This window comes from Dictyostelium discoideum (genome assembly GCF_000004695.1).
Source record: "Dictyostelium discoideum AX4 chromosome 6 chromosome, whole genome shotgun sequence".
In the NCBI taxonomy this organism is placed as follows: domain Eukaryota; phylum Evosea; class Eumycetozoa; order Dictyosteliales; family Dictyosteliaceae; genus Dictyostelium; species Dictyostelium discoideum.
In genome coordinates this window covers 3,341,126-3,364,715 of record NC_007092.3, presented here as the reverse complement: position 1 = coordinate 3,364,715, position 23,590 = coordinate 3,341,126, and the positions used below count along the sequence as shown (strand labels likewise).

At 21.6% G+C, this 23,590-nt stretch overlaps 11 protein-coding genes and 1 non-coding gene across 12 annotated transcripts; 5 read left to right on the top strand and 7 right to left on the bottom strand.

The window, feature by feature from the left end:
- Positions 1-701: 701 nt before the first annotated feature.
- DDB_G0293816 (hypothetical protein) lies at positions 702-1,762 on the top strand (the record flags this gene model as incomplete). The annotated part of the gene is made up of 2 exons (XM_628958.1): positions 702-1,074; positions 1,200-1,762. The coding sequence occupies 2 exons, from the start codon at positions 702-704 to the stop codon at positions 1,760-1,762; spliced, it is 936 nt and encodes a 311-aa protein (XP_628960.1).
- Positions 1,763-2,627: 865 nt separating this feature from the next.
- DDB_G0293814 (hypothetical protein) lies at positions 2,628-3,698 on the top strand (the record flags this gene model as incomplete). Its single annotated transcript, XM_628957.1, has 3 exons — positions 2,628-2,913; positions 3,010-3,045; positions 3,175-3,698. 3 exons carry the CDS (start codon positions 2,628-2,630, stop codon positions 3,696-3,698), a joined length of 846 nt encoding a protein of 281 aa, XP_628959.1.
- Positions 3,699-3,795: 97 nt separating this feature from the next.
- DDB_G0293828 (hypothetical protein) lies at positions 3,796-6,461 on the bottom strand (the record flags this gene model as incomplete). Its single annotated transcript, XM_628956.1, has 4 exons — positions 3,796-5,123; positions 5,267-5,500; positions 5,613-6,045; positions 6,174-6,461. 4 exons carry the CDS (start codon positions 6,459-6,461, stop codon positions 3,796-3,798), a joined length of 2,283 nt encoding a protein of 760 aa, XP_628958.1.
- A 425-nt stretch (positions 6,462-6,886) lies between these two features.
- Positions 6,887-9,368, bottom strand: DDB_G0293812 (hypothetical protein; the record flags this gene model as incomplete). The annotated part of the gene is made up of 2 exons (XM_628955.1): positions 6,887-9,174; positions 9,314-9,368. The coding sequence occupies 2 exons, from the start codon at positions 9,366-9,368 to the stop codon at positions 6,887-6,889; spliced, it is 2,343 nt and encodes a 780-aa protein (XP_628957.1).
- A 1,073-nt stretch (positions 9,369-10,441) lies between these two features.
- r62 lies at positions 10,442-10,484 on the bottom strand. Its single transcript has one exon.
- Positions 10,485-10,935: 451 nt separating this feature from the next.
- DDB_G0293810 (hypothetical protein) lies at positions 10,936-11,091 on the bottom strand (the record flags this gene model as incomplete). Its single annotated transcript, XM_628954.2, has 1 exon — positions 10,936-11,091. One exon carries the CDS (start codon positions 11,089-11,091, stop codon positions 10,936-10,938), a length of 156 nt encoding a protein of 51 aa, XP_628956.2.
- A 374-nt stretch (positions 11,092-11,465) lies between these two features.
- Positions 11,466-11,738, top strand: DDB_G0293808 (hypothetical protein; the record flags this gene model as incomplete). The annotated part of the gene is made up of 1 exon (XM_628953.1): positions 11,466-11,738. One exon carries the CDS (start codon positions 11,466-11,468, stop codon positions 11,736-11,738), a length of 273 nt encoding a protein of 90 aa, XP_628955.1.
- Positions 11,739-11,981: 243 nt separating this feature from the next.
- DDB_G0293826 (cyclin-like F-box containing protein) lies at positions 11,982-15,767 on the bottom strand (the record flags this gene model as incomplete). Its single annotated transcript, XM_628952.1, has 1 exon — positions 11,982-15,767. One exon carries the CDS (start codon positions 15,765-15,767, stop codon positions 11,982-11,984), a length of 3,786 nt encoding a protein of 1,261 aa, XP_628954.1.
- A 1,158-nt stretch (positions 15,768-16,925) lies between these two features.
- Positions 16,926-18,500, bottom strand: med8 (hypothetical protein; the record flags this gene model as incomplete). Its single annotated transcript, XM_628951.1, has 1 exon — positions 16,926-18,500. The coding sequence occupies one exon, from the start codon at positions 18,498-18,500 to the stop codon at positions 16,926-16,928; it is 1,575 nt and encodes a 524-aa protein (XP_628953.1).
- A 743-nt stretch (positions 18,501-19,243) lies between these two features.
- On the top strand, positions 19,244-20,648 carry DDB_G0293822 (hypothetical protein; the record flags this gene model as incomplete). Its single annotated transcript, XM_628950.1, has 2 exons — positions 19,244-19,382; positions 19,456-20,648. The coding sequence occupies 2 exons, from the start codon at positions 19,244-19,246 to the stop codon at positions 20,646-20,648; spliced, it is 1,332 nt and encodes a 443-aa protein (XP_628952.1).
- Positions 20,649-20,731: 83 nt separating this feature from the next.
- Positions 20,732-21,607, bottom strand: DDB_G0293806 (hypothetical protein; the record flags this gene model as incomplete). Its single annotated transcript, XM_628949.1, has 2 exons — positions 20,732-21,345; positions 21,481-21,607. The coding sequence occupies 2 exons, from the start codon at positions 21,605-21,607 to the stop codon at positions 20,732-20,734; spliced, it is 741 nt and encodes a 246-aa protein (XP_628951.1).
- Positions 21,608-22,015: 408 nt separating this feature from the next.
- On the top strand, positions 22,016-23,423 carry DDB_G0293804 (hypothetical protein; the record flags this gene model as incomplete). Its single annotated transcript, XM_628948.1, has 2 exons — positions 22,016-22,359; positions 22,427-23,423. The coding sequence occupies 2 exons, from the start codon at positions 22,016-22,018 to the stop codon at positions 23,421-23,423; spliced, it is 1,341 nt and encodes a 446-aa protein (XP_628950.1).
- Positions 23,424-23,590: the final 167 nt, after the last annotated feature.

The following is a 23,590-nucleotide window of genomic DNA, read 5'->3' as shown; positions in this document are numbered from 1 at the left end:
AAAAAAAAAAAAAAAAAAAATTGTTTAAAAAAAAAAAAAACAAAAATAAAAAGATACATTGTATGTTTCAGCTTTTTTTTTTTTTCAACACATTTAATATTTAATTTTATCAATCGATTTATTATAATCATCTTCATTCAAAAAATTAATGTTATTTTTTTTTTTATTGTTTTTTTTTTTATTAATTTTTATTTTTATTTTTTTTTTTATTTTAAAATTTTAAAAAAAAAAAAATAACATCACATCTCATTTTATTTTATTTTAGTTATTATTTTTTTTTTTATTTGTAAAACTACCAATATTTTAATTTAGATCATTATTAAATTTAATCAAATATTTTAAATTTTTAATTTTAATTATTTAATTTTATTTTTATTTGATTTCAAAAAAAAGTTCATTTAATAATTTAATTAATAAATCTATCTATTTATTTTTATTTATTTTTTTTATTTATTTTATTTATTTATTTATTTTTTTATTTATTGTTTTGTAAATATTTTTATTTATTTTTATTTATACAATTCACACATTTATTAAAAAACCCATCAATTTTTATTTTTTTTTTTTATTTTTTATTTTTTTTTTAAATTTAATTAAATTATTTTTATTTATAACAAAATCATATTTATTTATACACTTTCTCATCATTTTATATATTTTATTTATTTTAAAAATTAAAAAAAAAAAAAAAAAAAAAAAAAATGAATATTTCAATGCAAGAAATTTCCTATGAAGTTTCAGACAATAATAATAATTGTAACAATAATAATAATAATAATAATATTAATAATAAAAATTGTCATGTTAAAGAAATTGAATCAATGAATGGTGCAAATAATATAATTGACGATCAAATAACGATTTGTAATAACAATAATGAAAATAATAAAAATAATAAAAATTATTTTGATAAAAATCAAAAAGGAAGAGATTGTATTGAAGATCCTAAAAAAATGAATTCAACAAATTTTCACTATGATTTAGAATTAAAAAAATTAAGAAATAATTATTTTATTTTTGTTTTTATTTTCTATGTCATGATTAGTATTTTCTTTGGTGGTATGATGTTAGGTTGTAAGTATTTTATTCTTTTTTTTTTTTTTTATTTGCCAAAAAAAAAAATATATATAAAATATTAATTTATTTTATTTTATTTTATTTTATTTTATTTTATTTTATTTTATTTTTTAAAAAAAAAGTACCATGGTTTAAAACATCATTTTATGATTCAAAAGGAAATCAAGTTTGTGAAAAAGATATTCATTTGGGAGATGAAAAACCACCATTACAAAAAACTGACCAAATTTATTGGGAAGAATATCAAAAAGGGTATAAGGTTTTAACAGTATCATTAGTTAGTAGTATTTTATTATTTTTAGATGTATTAATGGTAATTCCAGTGGTATTGTTTAAATCATATTATTCAATGATACCAGAATTAATTTATTATTGTTTAGATTGGTCATTATTGATTGTAATTTTATCAACTTTTAAAAGTTATTATTTAATTCCATTTAGTTTTGCAGTAACTGGATGTACTGGAAGAACATCATTTGAAAATTTTTTAGGTCCAGCTTTCTTTTTTGCAATTTCAAGATTAGCTGCATTAAAATTAATTAGAATTTTAGTTAGTTTTTATTATATTTATAAATCAAATTTTTTATTGAAAAAAAAACAACCCCACCGATTATATGAATCAACAGGTCCATTAAACTTTGCTGCAACTTCATGTCAAGATTTATCAAATCTTAGTGAACATTAAATTATTAATTAATCAATTAATTATTAACCATTATAAAAAAAAAAAAAAAAAAAAAAAAAAAAAAAAAAAAAAAAAAAAAAGTAATAAACTTAATTTTATTTTATTTTTTAAACAATAAATCTAATTCGATTTTTATTTTTAAATATATCATAAAAAATTTTGGGAATAAATTATTATTAAATAATTAAAAAAAACTTCATAAATTGAAAATGGTAGTTAAAAATATTAAATAAAAAAAAAACAAAACAAAACATTTGATTGCTAAATTTGGATAGAAATTTTTTTTTTTTTTTTTTTTGTTACTATTTTTAAATTTAAAAGTAAATCTTTACCCCCCCCCCCCCTTCACATATTAATTCAAAAAAAAATAAAGTTGTGCACAATCTCTTTTTTTTAATAATAGGAATAATGTAGTGGTGATGTTTGAAATATGTGCTTTTTTATTTTTTTTATTTAATATTATTTTTTTTATTTTTTTTTTTTATTATTTTTTTTTTATATATCCACCCCTTTATCATATAAACCCAACATTAAAAAATATGTACAAATCTGCTTTTTTTTTTTTTTTTAAATAATTGAATTTATGTAGTGTGATGTTTGAATTTATATGTGAGCTTTTTTTATTCATTTATTTTTAATATTTTTATTTTTATTTTTATTTTTATTTTTAATAATAATATTATTATTATTATTTTTGAATTATTGTACTTAAAAATTCATAATTTTAGTATTTTTGTGTAAATAATAATAATAATAATTATAGTAATAAAAATTCCATAAAATAGGAATTAGTATAATTTTTTTTTTTTTTTTTTTAAAAATATACAAGTAATAATTCCAAAAAAAAATTTTTTAGTAAAAAAAAATGGGATCACAATTAATTCAATTACAACAATTACAATTTGAAATTGAAAATAATACAAGAACAATATTAAATTCAGGAGTGATTACAGATGATGGAAATTTATTAACTATTAATAACAATCACAATGATGACATTGAAAATAATAATAATGATGAAAAATTAAAATCACAATCTGAAATTGATAGAGAATATAATAAACAATTAAGAACATTAAATAAAGGAAGTTGTTGTGACTTTTTTTTCCTTTTAGTTCCAAGTATAATACTTGGTGCAATTATTTTGGGTTGTAAATATTTTATTTTAAAATATTATTATTTTATTTTTTACATATTAATATTTTTATTTATTTATTTCAAATAATTAATTTTTTTTTTTTTTTAAGTCCCTTGGTTTAAAGTTTCATATAAGGATGAATTAGGTAAATATAAACAAAAATTAATAACATTATAATATATAATATATATTTATAGTAACCTTTTATTTATTTTTATTTTTTATTTTTTATTTTTTATTCTTTTTTTTTTTTTTTTTTTCCTAAAAAAAAAAGGTTATGAAATTTGTAGTAAAAATATTTATGTAACAACACCATATATAAATATTGATTATAATAAAGAATTGGAAAGTGATTATAATAATGAACAAAGGGAAAAAACAGTATCATTTTTATGTGCAGGATTAGTTTATTCGATTTTAATATTTATAGATTCAATTTTCTTATTACCAGTATTTTATTTTAAAAATAAGAAATCATTAATATTTGAAATTTTATATTATTTAATGGAATTCTTTTTAGTAATATCAATAATTACTCAATATAAACAATTTTTATTTTTTCCACAACATTATAAAGTTAATGGTTGTGTTTTTAGAAATAATTCAATGTCAAATAATGAATTATACGTTAGTTTCTATGTATTATCAATTAGAGTTATGATTATAAAATCAATTCGTTTAATTTTATGTTTTAGATGTATTTGTAAAGCAAAAAAAATTAAAAATCAAAAAGAATTACAAGAAAATTTAAATTTAAAAAGAAAAGCTTCAACTTTAAATTTAACAGTTCATTCATAAAAAAAAAAAAAAAAAAATAAATAAAAAATAAAAAAAAAAAAAAAGAAATAAAAAAATAAAATTAATTAATTATTTATTTATTTTAATTATTTATTATTTATAAATTATCTAATTCAACTTCTAGTTTAAAGATTTTTTCATTTAATTGTTCAATTTGATTTAATAATTCAGTTTCTTTTTTAATTAAATAATCTGTTCTTTTAACAAAATCATCATCACCAATGAATTTTACCCATTCTTTTGAGTTTGCAACTAATGAATCTAATCTAGTTGTGATTTTTTCAAATTCAATTTGTTTAATTGATTTCTCTTCTTCTAATTCCTTTTTATCATCTTTTAAATCTTTCTTTTTAAAGTACTTTTCAATTGCATCACGTTGAAGTTTTAAACGATTATCCATGATTAATAATTGAACTGCATAGAGAATACGTGGTGATGAAAAACAAACCAAATTATAGAATGTACTATTTGGAATTTGAGTAGCCGCTACAACTAAATCACCTAAATCTGAATCATCAACAACTGTACGTTCATCAACAATTGGTACTGAATTATCAACGATATGATTATTATTTAAATCAACAAAGCAATCGTCACCTTCAACTTTAACCAATTCAATTGATGGTGATGGTATTAAATCAATTGGTTGTTGTTGTTGTTGTTGTTGTTGTAGTTGTTGTTGTTGTTGTTGTTGTTGTTTTTGTTGTTTTTGTGATTGTTGTTGATCTTCTTTTTTTTGTGACTTTTTAATTTGTTTTTGGTTACCACTAATACTACCACTACCATCTCTTGCTATTGCTTGTTGTTCAATGATTGTACCAACCAAGAAATAAATTATATTATCTTGAAAGTAAGAATCCATTTCTTCAGGTTGTTCATCGAAAACCTCTTGAATTAAATCATTTGCACGTACTATATGTTGTTCGGATAAGATTTCTAACATTCTCCAAAATCGTTGATATTTTTCAAAGATTTGAGTTTTTGCAGTATCATTATCTGATGCATTTGCTTTCTGATACATTGAGTCTACTAATGATGCAATCTTTTGAATTGATTCTGATATGAATAGGTCAACCAAATAATGAAAGTTTTCACCCCTCTTTACCAATCCCGATATTAAATCAATATCTCTCATTTGACCACCAAATATTGATATCATACTTTCAATCTCTTCATTCGTTAAACAATAATTACCATTTACACTAACAATTCCACCACCACCAATTCCAATACCATCACCAATTCCACCTCCAACACCACCAATTCCATAATTCATCATTGATGATGGTAATATAATTAAATTATTACTATTCCTATTTTGAGCCATTAATTCATTATTTAATCTTTTTTCATTATTTGGATGATCTGCCATTCTAGTATGTGATGATTCATCACTAAATACTAAATGTAAATATTTTCTAACTTCTGATTTTGTTGGAAAATTTATATTATATACAAATCTTCTTTTTTTAAAATTTTGATCTTTTTTTTTTTTCAAAAAGAATATATTAATATATATAAATTTATATTTATTATTTTTAATTAATTATATATATATATATACATACTTGAATCTAAATGGAAATGAACAAATTGTGAAGATGTTAAAAATACAATATTTGCTAATTTATTATCAGTTACAGATAAACACCAATCCAAAAATCTTGTAAAATTTTCAGATGTTGGTAATGCTTCAATATTTGAAATTGTAATTAATGGTGTAATATTAAATGTTTCTTTAATTTTAATTAATGCTTGAAAAACTGTATCTAAACCCTGAACAATTTCTTGAACATTAAGTTCTAAATAAATAAATAAATAAATAAATAAATAATAAACAAATAATAATTTATATTAATATAATCTACTCAATAATAATAATTAATAAACACTCTAATTTGATTAAAATTTTACTTTGTTTTTTTTCAGCTTTTAAAAATAAAGATGAAATTGGATCACTTGATGGTAATAAATAACCTAATCTACCTAAAAATGATAATAATAATTCATCACCAGTCATAACTGCATTCTTTCTCATATCAACTAGAATTGACATTTGACGTGATGATAATACTCTTCTAACTATATGTGATTTACCACAACCTTCAGGCCCAACTATTACAATTGGTCCTAATGGTGGTGATGATAGAAATGAATTTAAATAATTAACTTCTTTTTCACGATTGAATGAAATGTTTGAATGAAATGTTTGATCTTTTGATGTCAATGATAAAATATCCATATCATCTGATCCATTCTTAAACATTTGTATAATCCTTTGAATTTGTCTTGGTTGCCATCTTCTTGCAAAATACATTATACCAACAATTGAAAAACCCATTAAAAACTTTATTATTATCATTATTTTATTTTATTTTTATAATATATATTAATTAATAATTATTATTATGATGTGTAAAAAAAAAAAAAAAAAAAAAAAAAAAAAAAAAAAATTTATATATGTATATACATTACTCTAAAACCCCATGATCCGAAATGTCTTTGTCCTCCATTAATAAAACAATTATTATTATTATTATTATTATTATTACTATTATTATTTATTAAAGAAGTAGTTAATGAAGAATTTATAGTTGTACATGATAAAACATTATTATTATTATTATTATTATAATTTTCATTTTTATCTTTATTAATTTTCGGAGTGATTTTTTTTTTTATTAAACTAATATTGTTGATATTATATTTAATATATGTTTGTGAAGATGGTTTTAATAGATTTTTTTTAAAAGCAGACAACATTTTAAATCATTTGTTATTATTTATATTATTGTTATTATTATATTTTTTTATTGTTTTTTATTTTTTTTTTTTTTTTGTGTTTTGATTCGCAATTTAATACTTTCATTTTTTTTAAATTAAAAAAAAAAAAAAAAAAATAAAAAAAAAAAAAAAAAAATTTTCAATTATTTGAAAAGACAATATCCTGGTTGGAAAATACCAAAATAAAAATAAAAAAAAAAACATATTCCTACTTTTTTTTCATTTTAAATGAATTGTAAAGTTTTTAGATGAAGGAATTTAATTATTCGAGATTTGTTCAGATAAAAACATGGATTTAAAATTGATGTTATTTTAAAAAATACAATATTCTTTTAATAAAACTGAAAAAAAAAAAAATAAAAAAAATTAATTATTTATAATTAAAATGACCAAATACATTTTATTTAATCATCAAAATTATAATTATTTTTATTATTGGCTATACCTTCGGGTATATTATTATTATTACTATTATTAATATTTATATTTATATTATTATTATTATTATTATTATTATTATTATTATTATTATTATTATTATTATTATTATTATTAAAAATTGAATTATTAATTGTTTTATAATTTTGACTACCATTATTAATTATAATTTCATTATAATCAATTGAATCTTCAATTATATTTTTAATTTGAGTTGATGAAGATAATAATCTTTCCTCTTCTATGAATCTTGGATTCTCTTTTTTTTTATCTAAAATTAAAATGGTATCACTACGAATTGAACCAAAAACTATAATAAAAGAACCAAATAAAGTGATTAACCAAGCTAATGGATTGAATTTATCTTGATTCGGACCTAAACAATAATTTAATAATAATAGGGTTGATCCCATACCAAAGAAAAGTATTGAAACTCCAATCGCAGAGATAATACCTGACCTAAATCTTTCACTTGGTGAGAATATAAACATTAACATTGATGGTAGTAAACCAAGACATGGTATGATTAAAGTCCAAGCTGGGAATGAACATAATGATGGATTCGATGGTAACGGTGCTTCAACATATGGATAAAAGAAGAAATAAAAAAAGAAGAAACTTGTTAAAACCACTGGTATAATTCCCACGATAAATCCAAATCTATAATCCATACGAGTACCATGTTTCTTTTTTAAAAATCTAAAAAAGTTTACCCCTTGATTCACTGGTAAATATTTTAAAAATAAACTAAAATGAAATACCATCATCATTGCAATTGCCCATGATATCACATAATAAATTGATTGTAAAAATGCAATTTTCATTAACTCATTTGTTGTTAATGATTCAACATATTCAATTGATGATGATGATGATGATGATGTTGATGATAATGATGGTGATGGTGATGGTGATGACGTTGGTGATGTTGATGATGTTGATGATGATGGAATGATGGTGGTGGTAGTGGTGGTTGATTTATTTAAATTTGGTAATAGTGGGAATGGGAAATTATAAGTTATGTAATCCCAACCGTTTAATGACCAAAGTAAAATCCAAACTATGATCATAGTTGAACAACCAATTGAAACGTAGAAACCATTTTTTAAACCTGAATAACGTTTATAGGATTTCTTTAAGCCGTGAAGTAGGATTATTGCGAAAAGGTTCATATAGAAACCTTTAAAGAAATCTTTCCATGTGGTGTAAGGGACTGGTTTAATTCGGTCGGGTTGTTGGTAGTATCTTAATGGGTTATCGTTCTTTGACTCTTCACTATCTTCACCGATTATACCAAATTGTTCAATAGAACCTTGTGATAGTACAACACAATTTCTAGATCTGATTTCCAATACAACCAAATTGAATACTGTTCTAATTATAATTGAAACTGCGATAAATCCTAAACCTAGTAGTATCCCCATCGGAGTCCAAAACGACGAGAACACCGCCATTAGGTAAATGACAAGGGGGCTTTTGAAAAAGAGTAGTAGAAACCCAATCGATAGTTGACCACCATATCTCATACGTTTGGAGATATCCTTTGCTAGCGAGAGGTAAAGTATGCCAAAATAATTGAACACCACACCTATCACCACCCCCTTCCAATAATCACCCATACGACCATTCTTTGTATTATTCGCTCCTATTCTACTCCAAAATGTACGTAACATAATTCGAAGTGTTATTAAAAATCCATTTAATAGTGACAAACCTGAGCCTAAAATAATCAACAACCCATTCAGCTCGGGGTACCTGCACACCGCATGTGGCGCAGTCTCTTGGTTACTATACACCGCCTTGAAATCACATACACCAATTTGCAAAGGACACCGGATTATAGCCTGGTATTGGTTGTCTTGGTTGGTGTAGTCCAGACTGGTTATCCATCGATTTGATACCGCTAAACACTCTTCATTACATGAATCACCCGGTTTCAAACCTAGACACCCAATCTCGGCTATATTCATCGTCAAATTGACATCAGGTATCGGTAAATATTGTAAAGTTGCATCACAATTCAGTGTTAGTTGTTTTTGTACATTCTCTCTACAACTTGTTGAATTCATACATTCAGGTTTAATCGCTTCATATATCCATGATTCTTTTGGTGTTGAATGAGCAGCACATGCACAACAATTTGGTAACGCTCCATATTGTGGTCTAATACTAAACCATAAATAAAATATTAATAATGGTAAATAAATAATTGTAATAATACCTGATAATGGATTTCTTGAGTTTTTTTTTTTTTCTAATTATTTTAAATTAATTAATTAATTTTCATTCAATATTCTATTTTTAAAAATAATAAAATAATAAAAATAATAAAAATAATAAAAATAATTTTTTTTTGGAAGTTTGGGTGGAAAAAAAAAAAAAAAAAATCTTACCTTCTAATTTTGGATATAAATCACAATTTTCAAGGAATTCCACAACCTGTTCCATTTAGTATTTTTTTTTTTTTTTATTATTATTGTTTATTATTTATTATTTATATTTTTTCGATTTTACATTCATATAAAAAAAAAAATGAATTATTACATTACACAAAAACTTTTTTGTTTTTTTTTTTTTTTTTTTTTTTTTCTTTTTCTTTTTCCTTTATTCCAAAAAAAAAAAAAAAAAAAAAAAAAAAGCAATGTTGGTGTCTTTTCAAAAAAAATAAAAATAAAAATAAAAAAAATAAAAAATTATGAAAATATTTTTTTTTTTTTTTTTTATTTTTTTTTATTTTAAAATTTTTTATTTTATTTTAAATTTTTAAAACCACCAGGTGATCCGTTATTTTTCGAAACCATTCACCCATAAATCATTAAATAGCTCGGAAAATGACAGTTTTGTCATAAATTATTTTTTAAAAATAAAAAAATAAAAATATTCAACCTAATTTATAATTAAAAAAAAAAAAAAAAAAACCAATCAAATAAAAAAAAAAAAAAAAAAAATACTGCCATATGGAATCAAAAATGAATAACTTTAATAATAATAAATAATAATAATATTTATTATAATAATAAAAATAATCAATTTATTCAATTAACAAATAAACTTTTTTTTTTTTTTTTTTTTTGCAATAATTATAATAGCATTATTAATTGACATTTATATACCACAATTTATTTCACTAAACACAACAGCAAATTAATAAAGTTATTGGAACACCAAATGAAATACCAACTACAGTAACAACAGCTGTTGCTGCTTATAAAGCAACAAATAAACAATAGCAACAACAGATTCTAATACAAATTCAACTAATACACCATCATCAACAATTGCAATTAATTCATCATACTGCACCAACCAATCTAAATGCTGCTGGTACTAGAACTTCACTACCAAATGTACAACAATATGTAAATCCACCACCACCACCAACACCATCAAATGCACAGCAATATGTAAATCCACCACCATTACAACAACAATAACAACAACAAATTAATACAATCATTGGAATACCAACTACACCAGCTTTAATTTTAAACGATAGTTATCCCAAATAATTAAAAAAAAAGACAGTTGACTAAGGTTTTCTGCAAGATTTGCTGTAAGGTCAACTTAAATGTTTTACACATTTAAAAAAAAGAATTAAAAAATTATATAAGAAATTTTAAATAAAAAAATAATTTTGTGGGATAGATAAACCCAAATTAAAAAAAAAAAAAAAACTCTTTCATTTTCTTATTAAATTATCAAAAAAATAATTAAGAATCTTTTTTTTTTTTTTTTTAACAAAAAGCCTATTTTTTCCATCAGTAATTAATTTGCATTTATTAAATCAAAAATCAGATAATACTGGAAATATTATTTCGCATCGGCCAATAGCTATCTTCTCAAAAAAAAAAAAAAAAAAAAAAAAAAAAAAACAATAATATTACATGACAAACAAATTAATTATTTTTCAATAACATAAATATAATTATAATTTTTTTTTTATTAATTTACCATTTAAAGATTCAGATTTGTTACTATTTTCTTGACTTAAATGAACAACCTGACTATTTATTTTTTAAAAATTCACAATCTTCTTCTTCTCTTTCAAATAAATATAATAATTAACTCCACTACATTGGTCTTTTCTTTTTATTCCAATTTTAGCATCTTTAAAGTAATTTGTGAACATGGTAGTACAATCTCTAAATATTTTTTCAACAATGTCAATCATTATTATTTCAACCTTTGGTGCATTCTTTTTTTTATGTTGAGAGGTCTCCAGTTATATCTTCAATTAAACATCTGTTAATACTAAGTTTTTTTGAAAATTCATATTATTTTTTGTACTTCCACATTTTTGTAACTTAATTGAAATATAAAAAAAATAAAAAAAAAACTAATCTTTTTATGTAAAAAGATAAAAAATTGGTGGTGTTATATTTTGTTTATTTGTGGTACCCCCCCCCCCCTTTGTTAAATTGGTGGTATTTTATTTTTTATTTATTATCATATGTATTTTTTATTTTATTTTTTAAATATAGGAATATATTTTTCTTTTATTTATTCTTTTTTTATTTACAAATTATTTGCATTATTTTTTAAAAAATGTTTAAGTTCTCAATCCCCTTACTGTTATTTATTTTTTTATTCTTTTCATGTATCAACTCTATTACTCATATAAGGGTTGGAGCATTTTACCCCCCACCAGCACATCTACAGCCTCAATCTGGTTTTATTTGGGAATTTTTAGGCACTCGTAACCCAGATAAATCAAATGAGAAATTACCAGAGAGAATACTTAGTGGTAGTAGTGGTAGTTGTAGTAGTTGTAGTATTAGTAGTAGTAATGGTAGTAGTAGTAGAAGCAGTAAACAATAATCAAATCCAGTCGAGAAACAATTAACTGATTCACCATTATTTCAATTTAATAATATTTTTAATAATTTAAAAAATATTAATTATAATAATTATTAGGTTACCAACATTTTTAATTTTACACAAGAGTAAAAAAATTAAAAAAAAAGTAATAAAAATCTTTTTGAAAGTTTATATAAATACATATATATGTATAGGGGGTGAAGCGCCTTTTTTTTTTTTTATTATTATTATAAAAATTATTAATTAAAATTGTTGTTTTAAAATTTTATTTGATTTATCTTTATGAATTAAAAGTAAAAGTGAAAAACATTTCTTTACAACTCTATTCAATTTTTCATCACCAAAAGTTGGTGGATTAACAGCGAAAACATTACAAAATTGACATTCATTCTTTAAATTAAAGGTACTATTGCTTGGTGATAAATTTGGTACAGATACATAATGATTTGTTTGAGTGAATGCATTATTCTGTTGATTATGATTATGATAATTAAATATACGAATTGAAGATTCCATTGTTGATCTTCTTAAATTAAATTCTGGTACAAATTGATGAGCTTGTTGATATCCACCACCACCAACATTTGAATTATTACTTGAAAATTCAATACCATTCATACTCTCATATGTTTGAATTTTATCAATTAATTCCCTATTACATTGTTGTTTATTTGGATTAAATGATTTTAAAATACTATAAATTGGATAATAAATTGAATTTTGTGAAGAATTTTGATTACCACTATTATTGGAACCATTAACATTTGTACCTCCTCCTCCACCATTCCCATTACCACCACCATGATTATGGTGATTTTGATTATATGGATAATTTGTTGAAGCTTCATCAATACCAATTGATAATAAAAAATCTTGTAATTGTAAAATTGATACTAATAAACCACTAATTAAATAAAATTCACCAGTTTCACAACATTTATCTAAAGATTTCAAAATTCTATTAATTTGTGATTCATTTGGTTTTTTATAACCATAATTATAATTATTATTACTTTTTGATGATGATGAAGTAGAAGGAGTAGAAGAAGAAGAAGAAGAGGAAGAAATTGGACTAATTTCATGCATTGGTATGTCAATAATAATTGGTATAGGAGTTGAAGTTGCAGTTGTAGTAACAGTGGTTGGTACATTACTACCATTATTTGATGATATTGTATTACTACGAATATTAAATGGCAATGGTTGTGGTTTTAATTTTGGTGATTGAGGTGGTTGAATAAAGAAATTTAAATTATCATTTTTATCTAATTCCAATTGTGAGAATAAAACTGAAAACCATCCTCTTGCCATCATTGGTGTTAAATGTACAATATTAGCTGGATCATTTGAAGTTGGTGGTGGTGGAGGTGGTACTGGTATATTATTTTGATTATTATTATTATTATTATTATTATTATTATTATTATTATTATTATTATTATTATTATTATTATTTTGATTATTATTATTATTATTATTATTATTTTGATTATTTTGATTATTTTGATTATTTTGTTGAATTGTTGCTGATGTTAGTGCTGCTAGTGTTGATGATACTGTTGGAGGATCACCACTTAACATTTTTGACCACCAATATGAATAACCTTTAATATTATAAGGTATGATTGAAGATCTTGATAAAACATCATCAGATTGTTTTGAAACCCAATCACGATGAAAATAACTGAAAACTATAGTTACACGTTTAATTGAATGAATATAATTATTCCAATGATGTAAATAATATTGAATTAATTGTGGACCATCATCAAATACAACTGATTCATTCAAAATTTTCATTAGATGATTATGACAACATTCAACTATCATTCTATATAAATCCATTGGTGGTATCATATAATTCATCATACGATAATTGACAATACATAATTGGAATACGATTGTATACATTGTCATCACAGCTTTAGCATTGAATTCCAATGGATAGGCAATCAGTGTCTCCAATAGATGATAAAACTCTTCCATACCACCATCCTTTACAATCAATTTCCTCTCTCTATATAATGATTTCCAAATTGGTAAATTCTTCATAAAAGATTCATTAGATTCATTATTAATTTGATAAATATTTAATTTTGGTTTAAATATTTTATGTACAAAGTTATTTAAATTATTATTTAAATTAATATCATCCATTGTTGTTGTTGTTGTTGTTGTTGATGTTGTAGTAGTTGTAGTTGTTGCTTTATTATTTATTGTACTTGTACTTGTTGTATCATTTTCATTATTATTATTATTAAATAATTCATTTTTATCATCTTGGTAATAGTTTGTAAAATCATTAAAAGAAATTGAATTTTTAATTTGATTTTGACTTTTATCAATTGAAATTCTTTTTTTATGAGGTAAAGTTATTACATTCCATTTCTTTATATAAAGTGGTTTCCATAATGTATTATCTTGACTAATTTCATTTAAGAATGAATCAACCATTGAAATATTTAATAAATCTCTTTCATTTAAAAAGCTTAGAATATGTATCCAAACTTCCCTTGGAACACTACCAATATTATTATTTACACAATTCTTATAGTTTATATCATTATGTTCTTGATTTTTATTATTATAATAAAATCTATTATAACTATTACCACCATTATAAACTACATTATTATTTGAATATGATTCATAAATATTAATATCTTTTGATCTATTCACTACATTATTATTATTATTATTATTATTATTATTATTATTATTATTATTATTATTATTATTATTATTATTATTATTATTGTTGTTGTTGTTGTTGTTGTTGTTGTTGTTGTTGTTGTTGTTGTTGTTGTTGTTGTTGTTATCATTATTATTTGAGTTTGTTGAATTTGATGAAGATGATGATGAAGATGCTGATGATTGTGGCGTAGTTATATTATTTTTCTTTGATTTATTATTATTGTTGTTGTTTTTATTTGGTTTTTTATGAGATGATGAGGATGAAACATGGTTAAATAAGTCATCGTTTTCATCTTCATTATCTTCATCAAAATCTTCATAAAAACTATTTAGAAATTTGGAATATCTATCAGTACCACTATCACTATCACTACCACTGCCACTACCACTACCACTTCCACCATAAAAATCATTTAGCCTATGTTTACTCTCTTTCATTGATAATCTACCTGGTAGTGAACCAATAATACCGCCAGTAATACCAGTAATATTACCTAAATTATTTTCAAAGCTACCATTATATGAATTACCACCACTTCTCATAAATCCTTTGGTTAAACCACTCAAGTGATACTTTGACTTTTTAAAACGTTGAACATGATGATTGTTGACATGTACTGCTGTTGTTGTTGAAGAAGAAGAAGATTGTGGTTCATTACTAATATTAGATGGTGAGGAAGAAGAAGAAGATGAAGAAGATGATGAAGATGATGATGATGATGGTTCATTACTAGTATTTATTCCATTTTGTAAAGTATTAATAATATCATCTTCAGTATTATTAGTTGGTGGTGGTGTTATATTTGCTTTTAAAATTTTTTGCCTACCAAAAATTAATCCATTTGCATTTAAATTCTTTTTATTTCTATTTAAAATGTTTCTTGTATTAATTGGAAAATAAGTTCCCCTATTTCCATTATTATTTTTATTAACATTATTATTCGTTGCTGAATTAGTTGTTGTTGTTGTAGTTGTTGTAGTAGTTTGTGTGGTTGTAGTGTTATTATTATTTTCATCATTGTTAATTATATTATTATTATTATTATTATTATTATTATTATTATTATTATTATTATTATTATTATTATTATTATTATTATTATTATTATTATTATTATTATTATTATCTGTTCTATCTTCATTATGATTAATTAAATTATTTATACTAATATTATTTCTAATATTATTTGCATTAACCAGCGGGTTGTTGTTGTTATTGTTATTCTGAATATTATTTTCACTAAAACTTGAACTACTGTTTGATCTAAAATTAATATCGTCCATTGGTTGTAACGTAATTTTTTGATCTCCTTGGGAATCGAATGGATTATTCATTCTTAAACTATTATTATTATTATTATTATTATTATTATTATTATTATTATTATTATTATTATTATTATTATTATTATTATTTTCAATATTTGAGCTTAAATTATTATTATTATTATTAATATTATTATTATTATTATTATTATTAATATTATTATTATTTTTTGAAAATGATCCTCTGAAGCAATCCATTTTTAAATTATTATTATATTTTTTATTTTTATTTTATTTTAATTTTATATTATAATAATAATAATAATTTTTATTTTGATTATTATTATTATTGGTGTTTTTCAATTTATATGTGCAACATATAAATTGTATTTTAATTTTTTTTTTTTTTTTTTTCCTAAAACATTACATTATATTTTTAATATTGTTTTTTTTTATTATTTTTTTTTTTTTTTATTTTTTTTTTTATTAAATAAATTATATATAGTGGGGTGGGTGTCTGATAAAAAAAAAAAAAAACCTTATTTGTTTATTTTTAATTTAATTTTTTTAAATTATTTTTTTAATTATTTTTTTTTTATTTTTAGTTTTTTTTCCAATATACGATCTGCTATCAATTTGTAGATAGAAAATATTTTTAAAAGTTGAATTTTAAATTAAATAAGAGAAAGAGAGAAGCCAGAGAGAGTGTGAGGTTGAAATGTGCGTGTTGAATTTTTTTTTTTTAAAATTAAAATTAATAATTCAATTGAATATTTAAAAAAAAAAAAAAAAAAACCACCCCAATTTGTAAAAAATACAAAATAAAATTATTTGAAAATGGTAATTTTTATTTTTTTTATTTTTTTTTAAATAATTAATTATTTGTTTTTGAAAGAGTGGATTTATGTTGTTGTGTGATGGGGGAAATTTATTTTTATCTTTTTTTGTTTTTTTTTTATTAATGCACCATCGTAAACTGTTTTTTTTTTTTTTTTTTCTCCACTACTATTTTATATAAACTTTTTTTTTTTTTTTTTTTTTTAAAAACAATCCAAATAAAAAAAAATAAAAAAAAAAATGATGTGCCTAAATTAAGTGAGTTTTAATTTTTAGTTTTTTTTTTTTTTTTTTAATAATTAAAAAAATATTCATAAAATATTATGGTCTCAGATCAAATAATTTTTTTTTTTTTTTTCTAAATATAAATTTTTATATTTATATTTACTTTTATTGATTTTGTGGTGGATTAAAATTTGTAGGATTTTGAACTCTGAAATTATTTGCTTGAAAATTATGAAATGGATTTTGAATTGTTTGATTTGGTTGTTGTTGTTGATGAAGTTGTTGTTGTTGTAAAAGTTGTTGTGATAATTGTTGTTGTTGAAATTGTTGTTGAAGTTGTTGTTGTTGTAACATTTGTTGTTGTAATTGAGCTTGTTGTTGTGGTGTTAAATGTTGAATATGTTGATGAATTTGTTGATTTTGTTGGTTTTGCTGGTTTTGTTGATTTTGTTGATTTTGTTGATTTTGTTGTTGCTGCTGTGCTAATTGTTGTTGTAATTGAATTTGTTGTTGTAATTGTTGTTGTTGTAATTGAATTTGTTGTTGAATTGTTGATGTACCACTATTTGCATTTGCAATATTAATAGCTGATGGTTTAAATTGACCTCCTCCAATACCACTATTAATTGGTGATTGATTATTATTGTTAACAGGTGGTGAAGTTGTATTTGGTAAAACATTCTGCACCATTTGCACAATAGATTGTTGTGGTTGAATTTGTATTGAAGGTTGTTGTTGTGGTAATGGTTTATTTGTTGACTGTATTGGTACTTGCTTAGAAGTAACTTGTTGTTGTGGTGATGCCACTGGTTTATAAGTGGCAGCAGTTGATACTGTTGCTGTTGGTGTGGTTGGTATTGTATTTGGTGTTCCAATGACTGTATTAATTTGTTGTTGCTGTTGTTGTTGTGGTGGTGGTGAATTTACATATTGCTGTACATTTGGTGGTGAAGTTCTAGTACCAGCAGCATTTAGATTGGTTGGTGGTGTTGGTACATTATGATGAATACCACCAGGTGATGGTGAATTAATTACAATTGTTGATGATGGTGTATTAGTTGAAGTATTTGCAGTATTTGTAGCAGGTAATTTATATAATGCTTGTGGTTGTTGTTGCTGTTGTTGTTGTTGTTGTGCATTTAATAATCTTTGTTGTTGTTGTAATGCATTGATTGTAGCTTGTTGTTGTTGTTGTTGTGCTAATTGTTGTTGAGCATTGATTTTAATACCTGATCCTAGCATTGTGATGGAGAGGATGTCTTTGAGGATTGCGGTATCGTGGGATGCTGATGGTTTGGTTAATTTATGTTTACTGATTTGTTGAATTTTATTCTCAAATTCTTGATCCACTTTATCTATTCTATCATTGAATGATTTTATATGTAATTTCAATGGTGGTATATTCTCCTCTTGATTTCCAGGATCATAGTGAGTGGAATTCTTTGAAACGTATTGATTTATGATATCTCTATTCTTGGTCTCCAATTCTGGTGATAGTTTTGTTCTTAATAAATTTGGTATTAAATTTGGATCACCTGTAACTTGTTCAGGAAATACTGCAACACTATCGTATATATTATTGACCTCTCTGACTAATGATCCATATTCACCTGATAATACTACAAAATGTCCTAAAATATCCTCCCAATTACCAGTTGAAGTTGTTAATAATAAATTTCTAATATCTTCTGCTTTTGCTTTAATTGAATCTAAATTTGAATTTATATCAACTCCATTCATTTCTTTTTTTTAAAAAAATAAAATAAAAAAAATGAATTAAAAAAAAAAAAAAAATAAAAAAAAAAAGGAAAATTGAAAAAAATGAATTGAAAAAAAAAAAAAAAAAAAAAATAAATTAATAAATTTCAATTTACTTTTTAAATTAGTGATAATTAAACTGAAAAAGGAAAAAAATTCCAAAATAATTTAAAATAAGCAAAAGTAAATCAAAATTAGTAATTTTTTTTTTTTTTTTTTAATTATATATAAAAAAAAAAAAAATATATATATATATTTGCTTAATTTAGATTTTAACACTTTTTTTTTTTTATTTTTTTATTTTTTTGGATAATAATAAAGCTGATGTTTAATTAATTCTTATTTTTTATTTTAATTATGATAAAAAAAAAAAATTTATTCCTATAAAAAAAAACCATTTCCAAATTTTGTAGATTTATGATAAAATGGGTATGTGTGTTTCATCCCCCCCTAACTTTTCATTGTAATAAACATATTCACTTTTTTTTTTTTTTTTTATTTTACATTTCATTTTTTTCATTTTTTTATCATAATAAATCAATTTTCTATCTCTCTCTATATTTGTTTGTGTGTGTCTTTCTATTAAATTATTTAATTTATTTTTAATTTATTCTAAAAAAAAAAAAAAAAAAAAAAAAAAAAAAATAATAAAAAAAAAATTATTTATTATTAATTTAATATAAATCAAATAAAACACACACACACAAACACCACTAACAAATACAATGAATCATAGAACATTAGACCAATATTATTGTATATTATTATATGTAGAATATAAACTTGGACAATATTTTGATATTTATATGAACGATAATAAACTTTTAGTATTATCAGAGATACAATCATTAGGAAATATTGAAAGTAAGTCTATAAATTTATTATTTATTAATTAAATAATTTATTTTTTATTTATTAATTAATTAATTTAATTTAGGTGGTACTATTCATTTTGTATTAACTGAAAGTAAAGTTAAAAAAAGAAAATTACCAAATAGTGGAAATTGGAAACAAAATGGTGTTGAAGTGATAATATCAATTGGATCAATGACTAAAAGTTTTAGTTCATCAAAGAGAACATTAACTTATCAAGATGATACAGCAATTAAACTCTGGGAATATTCATTACTTGTCAATTGGAATCGTTACATATATCAAGTTGTAATTCGTCATTACCTTCGTGATGACCTTTCAATACCAAAGAATCAAAAATATACAACTGAATCTGTTAAACTCTCAATTAAACCAAAACCATTATTAATTAATTTTTTAAATAAATTTTATAATCAAAATAATCAAAATAATCAAAATAATAATAATCAAAATAATTATATATCAAATTTATTAAAACAACCATCAATTCAATTTGATTGTTTGGATTACCAATTCATTGATAGCATTAACTCATATCTCGTAGATTTAAAAATACCACACATTCCAAATAATGTTAATTTCACTTTCTCAAATGATGATGACTATCCAACCAAAAAAAAGAAAAGACCTGCCAAAAAAATAAAACAAGAAAAATTACAACAACAACAACATCAACAACAACATCAACATCAACAACAACAACAACAACAAATTAATAATAATATTAATAATAATAATAACATAATAAATAACAATACTATTAAAAGCCATGATTTACAAATCCAAAAGAATAATATAATTTTACCCCAACCATCTCCACCAACTCAATATTCTCCACCATTATCACCATCACCACCATTACAACAACAATACCTTTTTCATCAAAATAAATCGGTTCAATATTATACTGAAAGATCTTTTCCAATTTTATCAAACTTATTTCCAAATTATATAAATCAATCATCGCCATTACTTCCACCACCATTTCCACCACCACAGCAATCACATGAAAAAGAAAAAGAAAAAGAAAAAGAAAAAGAAAAAGAAAAAGAAAAACAATCACCATATTCAGAATCAATCATTTCAATAAACAATTATAATAAGAAATCATTTCAGGAAAATAATAATACTAGTATTAATGAAAATAGTAACAACAACAACAACAATAATAATATTAATAATAATAATAATATAAATAACAATGATAATTATAAATTAAATATACACTTTATTAATATTCCATTTTGTGAAAATTAAATATAAATAATAAACTTTTTTTTTTTGAATTTATAACTAAAATTTTTTTTTTTTTTTTTTTTTTTTTTTTTTTTATTTTTCATTTAAAAATTATATGAATTAATTTGATTATTTGTTAATTCAGAACATGAATGGATTATATTATTTTGATAATCAATTTCATTTTTAAAGAGTGATGAATATTGTGGATTATTTGAAATTTGTAATTTTGTCGCAATTGTTGGACTTTGAATTGGTTCAATGATTGATTTTTGAGAATTTTTAAATTTTAAATTTAACCATTTACATAATTGAACTTGTCTTGATAAATCATTCTCAATTGAACCATTTAATGCAACAAATGAAACATTGGATGGAATTGGTTGAGTTGGACATTCCTTTTGAAATTGTTTATTTAAATTCTCTAAAAATAAAATACTATCACCTGTACAATGAACGAAAACAATGTAAACTTTTTTACCATTCCAATATTCTTTAAGTAATTTCTCTAAACCATCTAAATATAAATAACCTGACCATAGTTTTACTGGATCAAATATAAATTGTTCTTTAAATTCATGGTCAATAAATTTACCACTATAAACATTACCACTTTCAATACTATGTCCATTGACTGCAATAACTAATGGTCCATTATAATTTTTATTATTTTTTAAAAATATTTTTAATGTTTCATTTAATGCTCCGGGTGAATTACCTTTTTTTTTTTATTTTTTTAAAAAAATAAAAAAGAATTAATAATAATAATATTAAAAAAAAAAAAAAACTTTTTTAAATAAAGTGAAAAAAAAAAATAAAATAAAATTAAAATTAAAATTAAAATAATAAATACCTAAATATATTTCTGGGACTGCAATATTTGAATATTTTTCTAATTCTGATAATGCATTAAATTGTTCCCTTTCTTCAATAATTAATTTTATTGGACTTATACTATAAAATAATGGTTTATACTCCATTTTGTTTTTTATTTGTTTGTTAATTAATATAAATTAAAAAAATAAAAAAAAAATTTAAAAATTAATAAAAAAAAAAATTAATTGAAGATCCAAAAAAAAAAAAAAAATAAAAAAAAAAAAATAAAAAAAGATTTCTAATTATAGTTCTTCCTTTTTAATTTTTTTTTTTTTTTTTTTTTTTTTTTTAATTTTTATTTATTTTTATTTATTTTTTATTTATTTAAAAATCTTACAAATTAACAAATAATAAAAATTTTTCCAATGTTAAAGTTGTACGACACCTTTTTTTTTTTATTTTTGAAGAAATAATTTTTAATTTATTTTATTTTTTAATTATTTTTTTAATTTTTTTTTTTTTTTAAAATTATTTTTTTTTTTTTTTTTTTTATATTTAATTTAATAAAAATAATGTCAACAGTAGTTTTACATGATATAAGTACATCAAAATCATATATACCATTTATACATTATGTATATGAAGGTGAAGAAATACCAGATAGTTTATATGTAGAATCTGAACCAATCAATAGTGAATCATCAAAGAATAATAATAATAGAGTTTGTATTGCCCCATTAGAGATTTATTTAAATAAAAATGGTGATATTGAAAATATAATATCATTAAGAGATGATTCAACAATTACTGAAATTACAATAGATCATGGTAATGATTCACCCAATGGTGGTAATAATAATAATAGTAATAATAACAATGGATCAGTACTACATATTCATGGTATATTCCCAAAATTGTATGTATAAAATTAAATATAAATATATATATGATCACTATTTCCTAACAAAAATTAATAATAATAGAAACAATGTAGAAATAAAAGAAAATAGTTTAAGTATTAGTAATTTTGAAATTTCAAAACCAACAATAGATTTAATACAAGAATATAATGATAGAAACAATTTAATTAAAACTATGCTACTAGAGGTTGAAAAAGAAAATTATTTTAGTATCTCTAAAATTAAACAACAACAACAACAACAACAACAACAACAACAACAACAACAACAACAACAACAACAACAACAACAACAACAGCAACAACAAAAACAACAACAACAACCAAAACAAGAAACTATGACATTTAAACAACCTCAACAACAACAATCTCAACAAAATCAACACAGAAATCAACATTATAATAACCATCAACAATCACACCAAGACCAATATATACAAAATCAGTACAATCAACAACAACAACAACAACAACAACAGCAACAGCAACAGCAACAGCAACAACAACAACAAAAATGGATTCAAATACCCATTATAGCAACATCACCACAATATCATCACAACCAACAACAACAACACCAACAACAACCAGAAAACCTTTTTAGTGTAACCAAACCAATAGCAAGAAGAACTTTCCTAACAACACCTGAACTTTCTCCTCCTTTTGAACCAAGAACTCTCACCCCAATTAGTTTATCAGATAATAATAATAACAACAACAACAATAATAATAAAAATAGTAATATTCACAATAAAACTAGTAGTGGCGATGAAATTTCACCATTCTCATCTCCAACTTATAAAATGATGAATTCACAAACTAATAATACTTCAAATAACAATAATAATAATAGTAATAATAATAGTAATAATAATAGTAATAATAATAATAATAATAATAATAATAATAATAATAATAATAATAATAATAATAATAATAATAATAATAATAATAATAAATCAAATCCTTCACCACTTTTTGGACCAATAAAAAGTCCATTCAAAAATAATGAAAGAGATAATGAAATTGACTCTTTCTTTAAAACTGGAGGAAATTTTTAAATATGAAACTATTAATATTATGTCTATATAATACTTTTTTTTTTTTTTTTGATTTGTTATCAACACCCAAACTTCAAGTTAATAATAATAATAATAATAAAAATAATAATAATAATAATAATAATAATAATAATAATAATAATAATAATAATAATAATAATAATAAA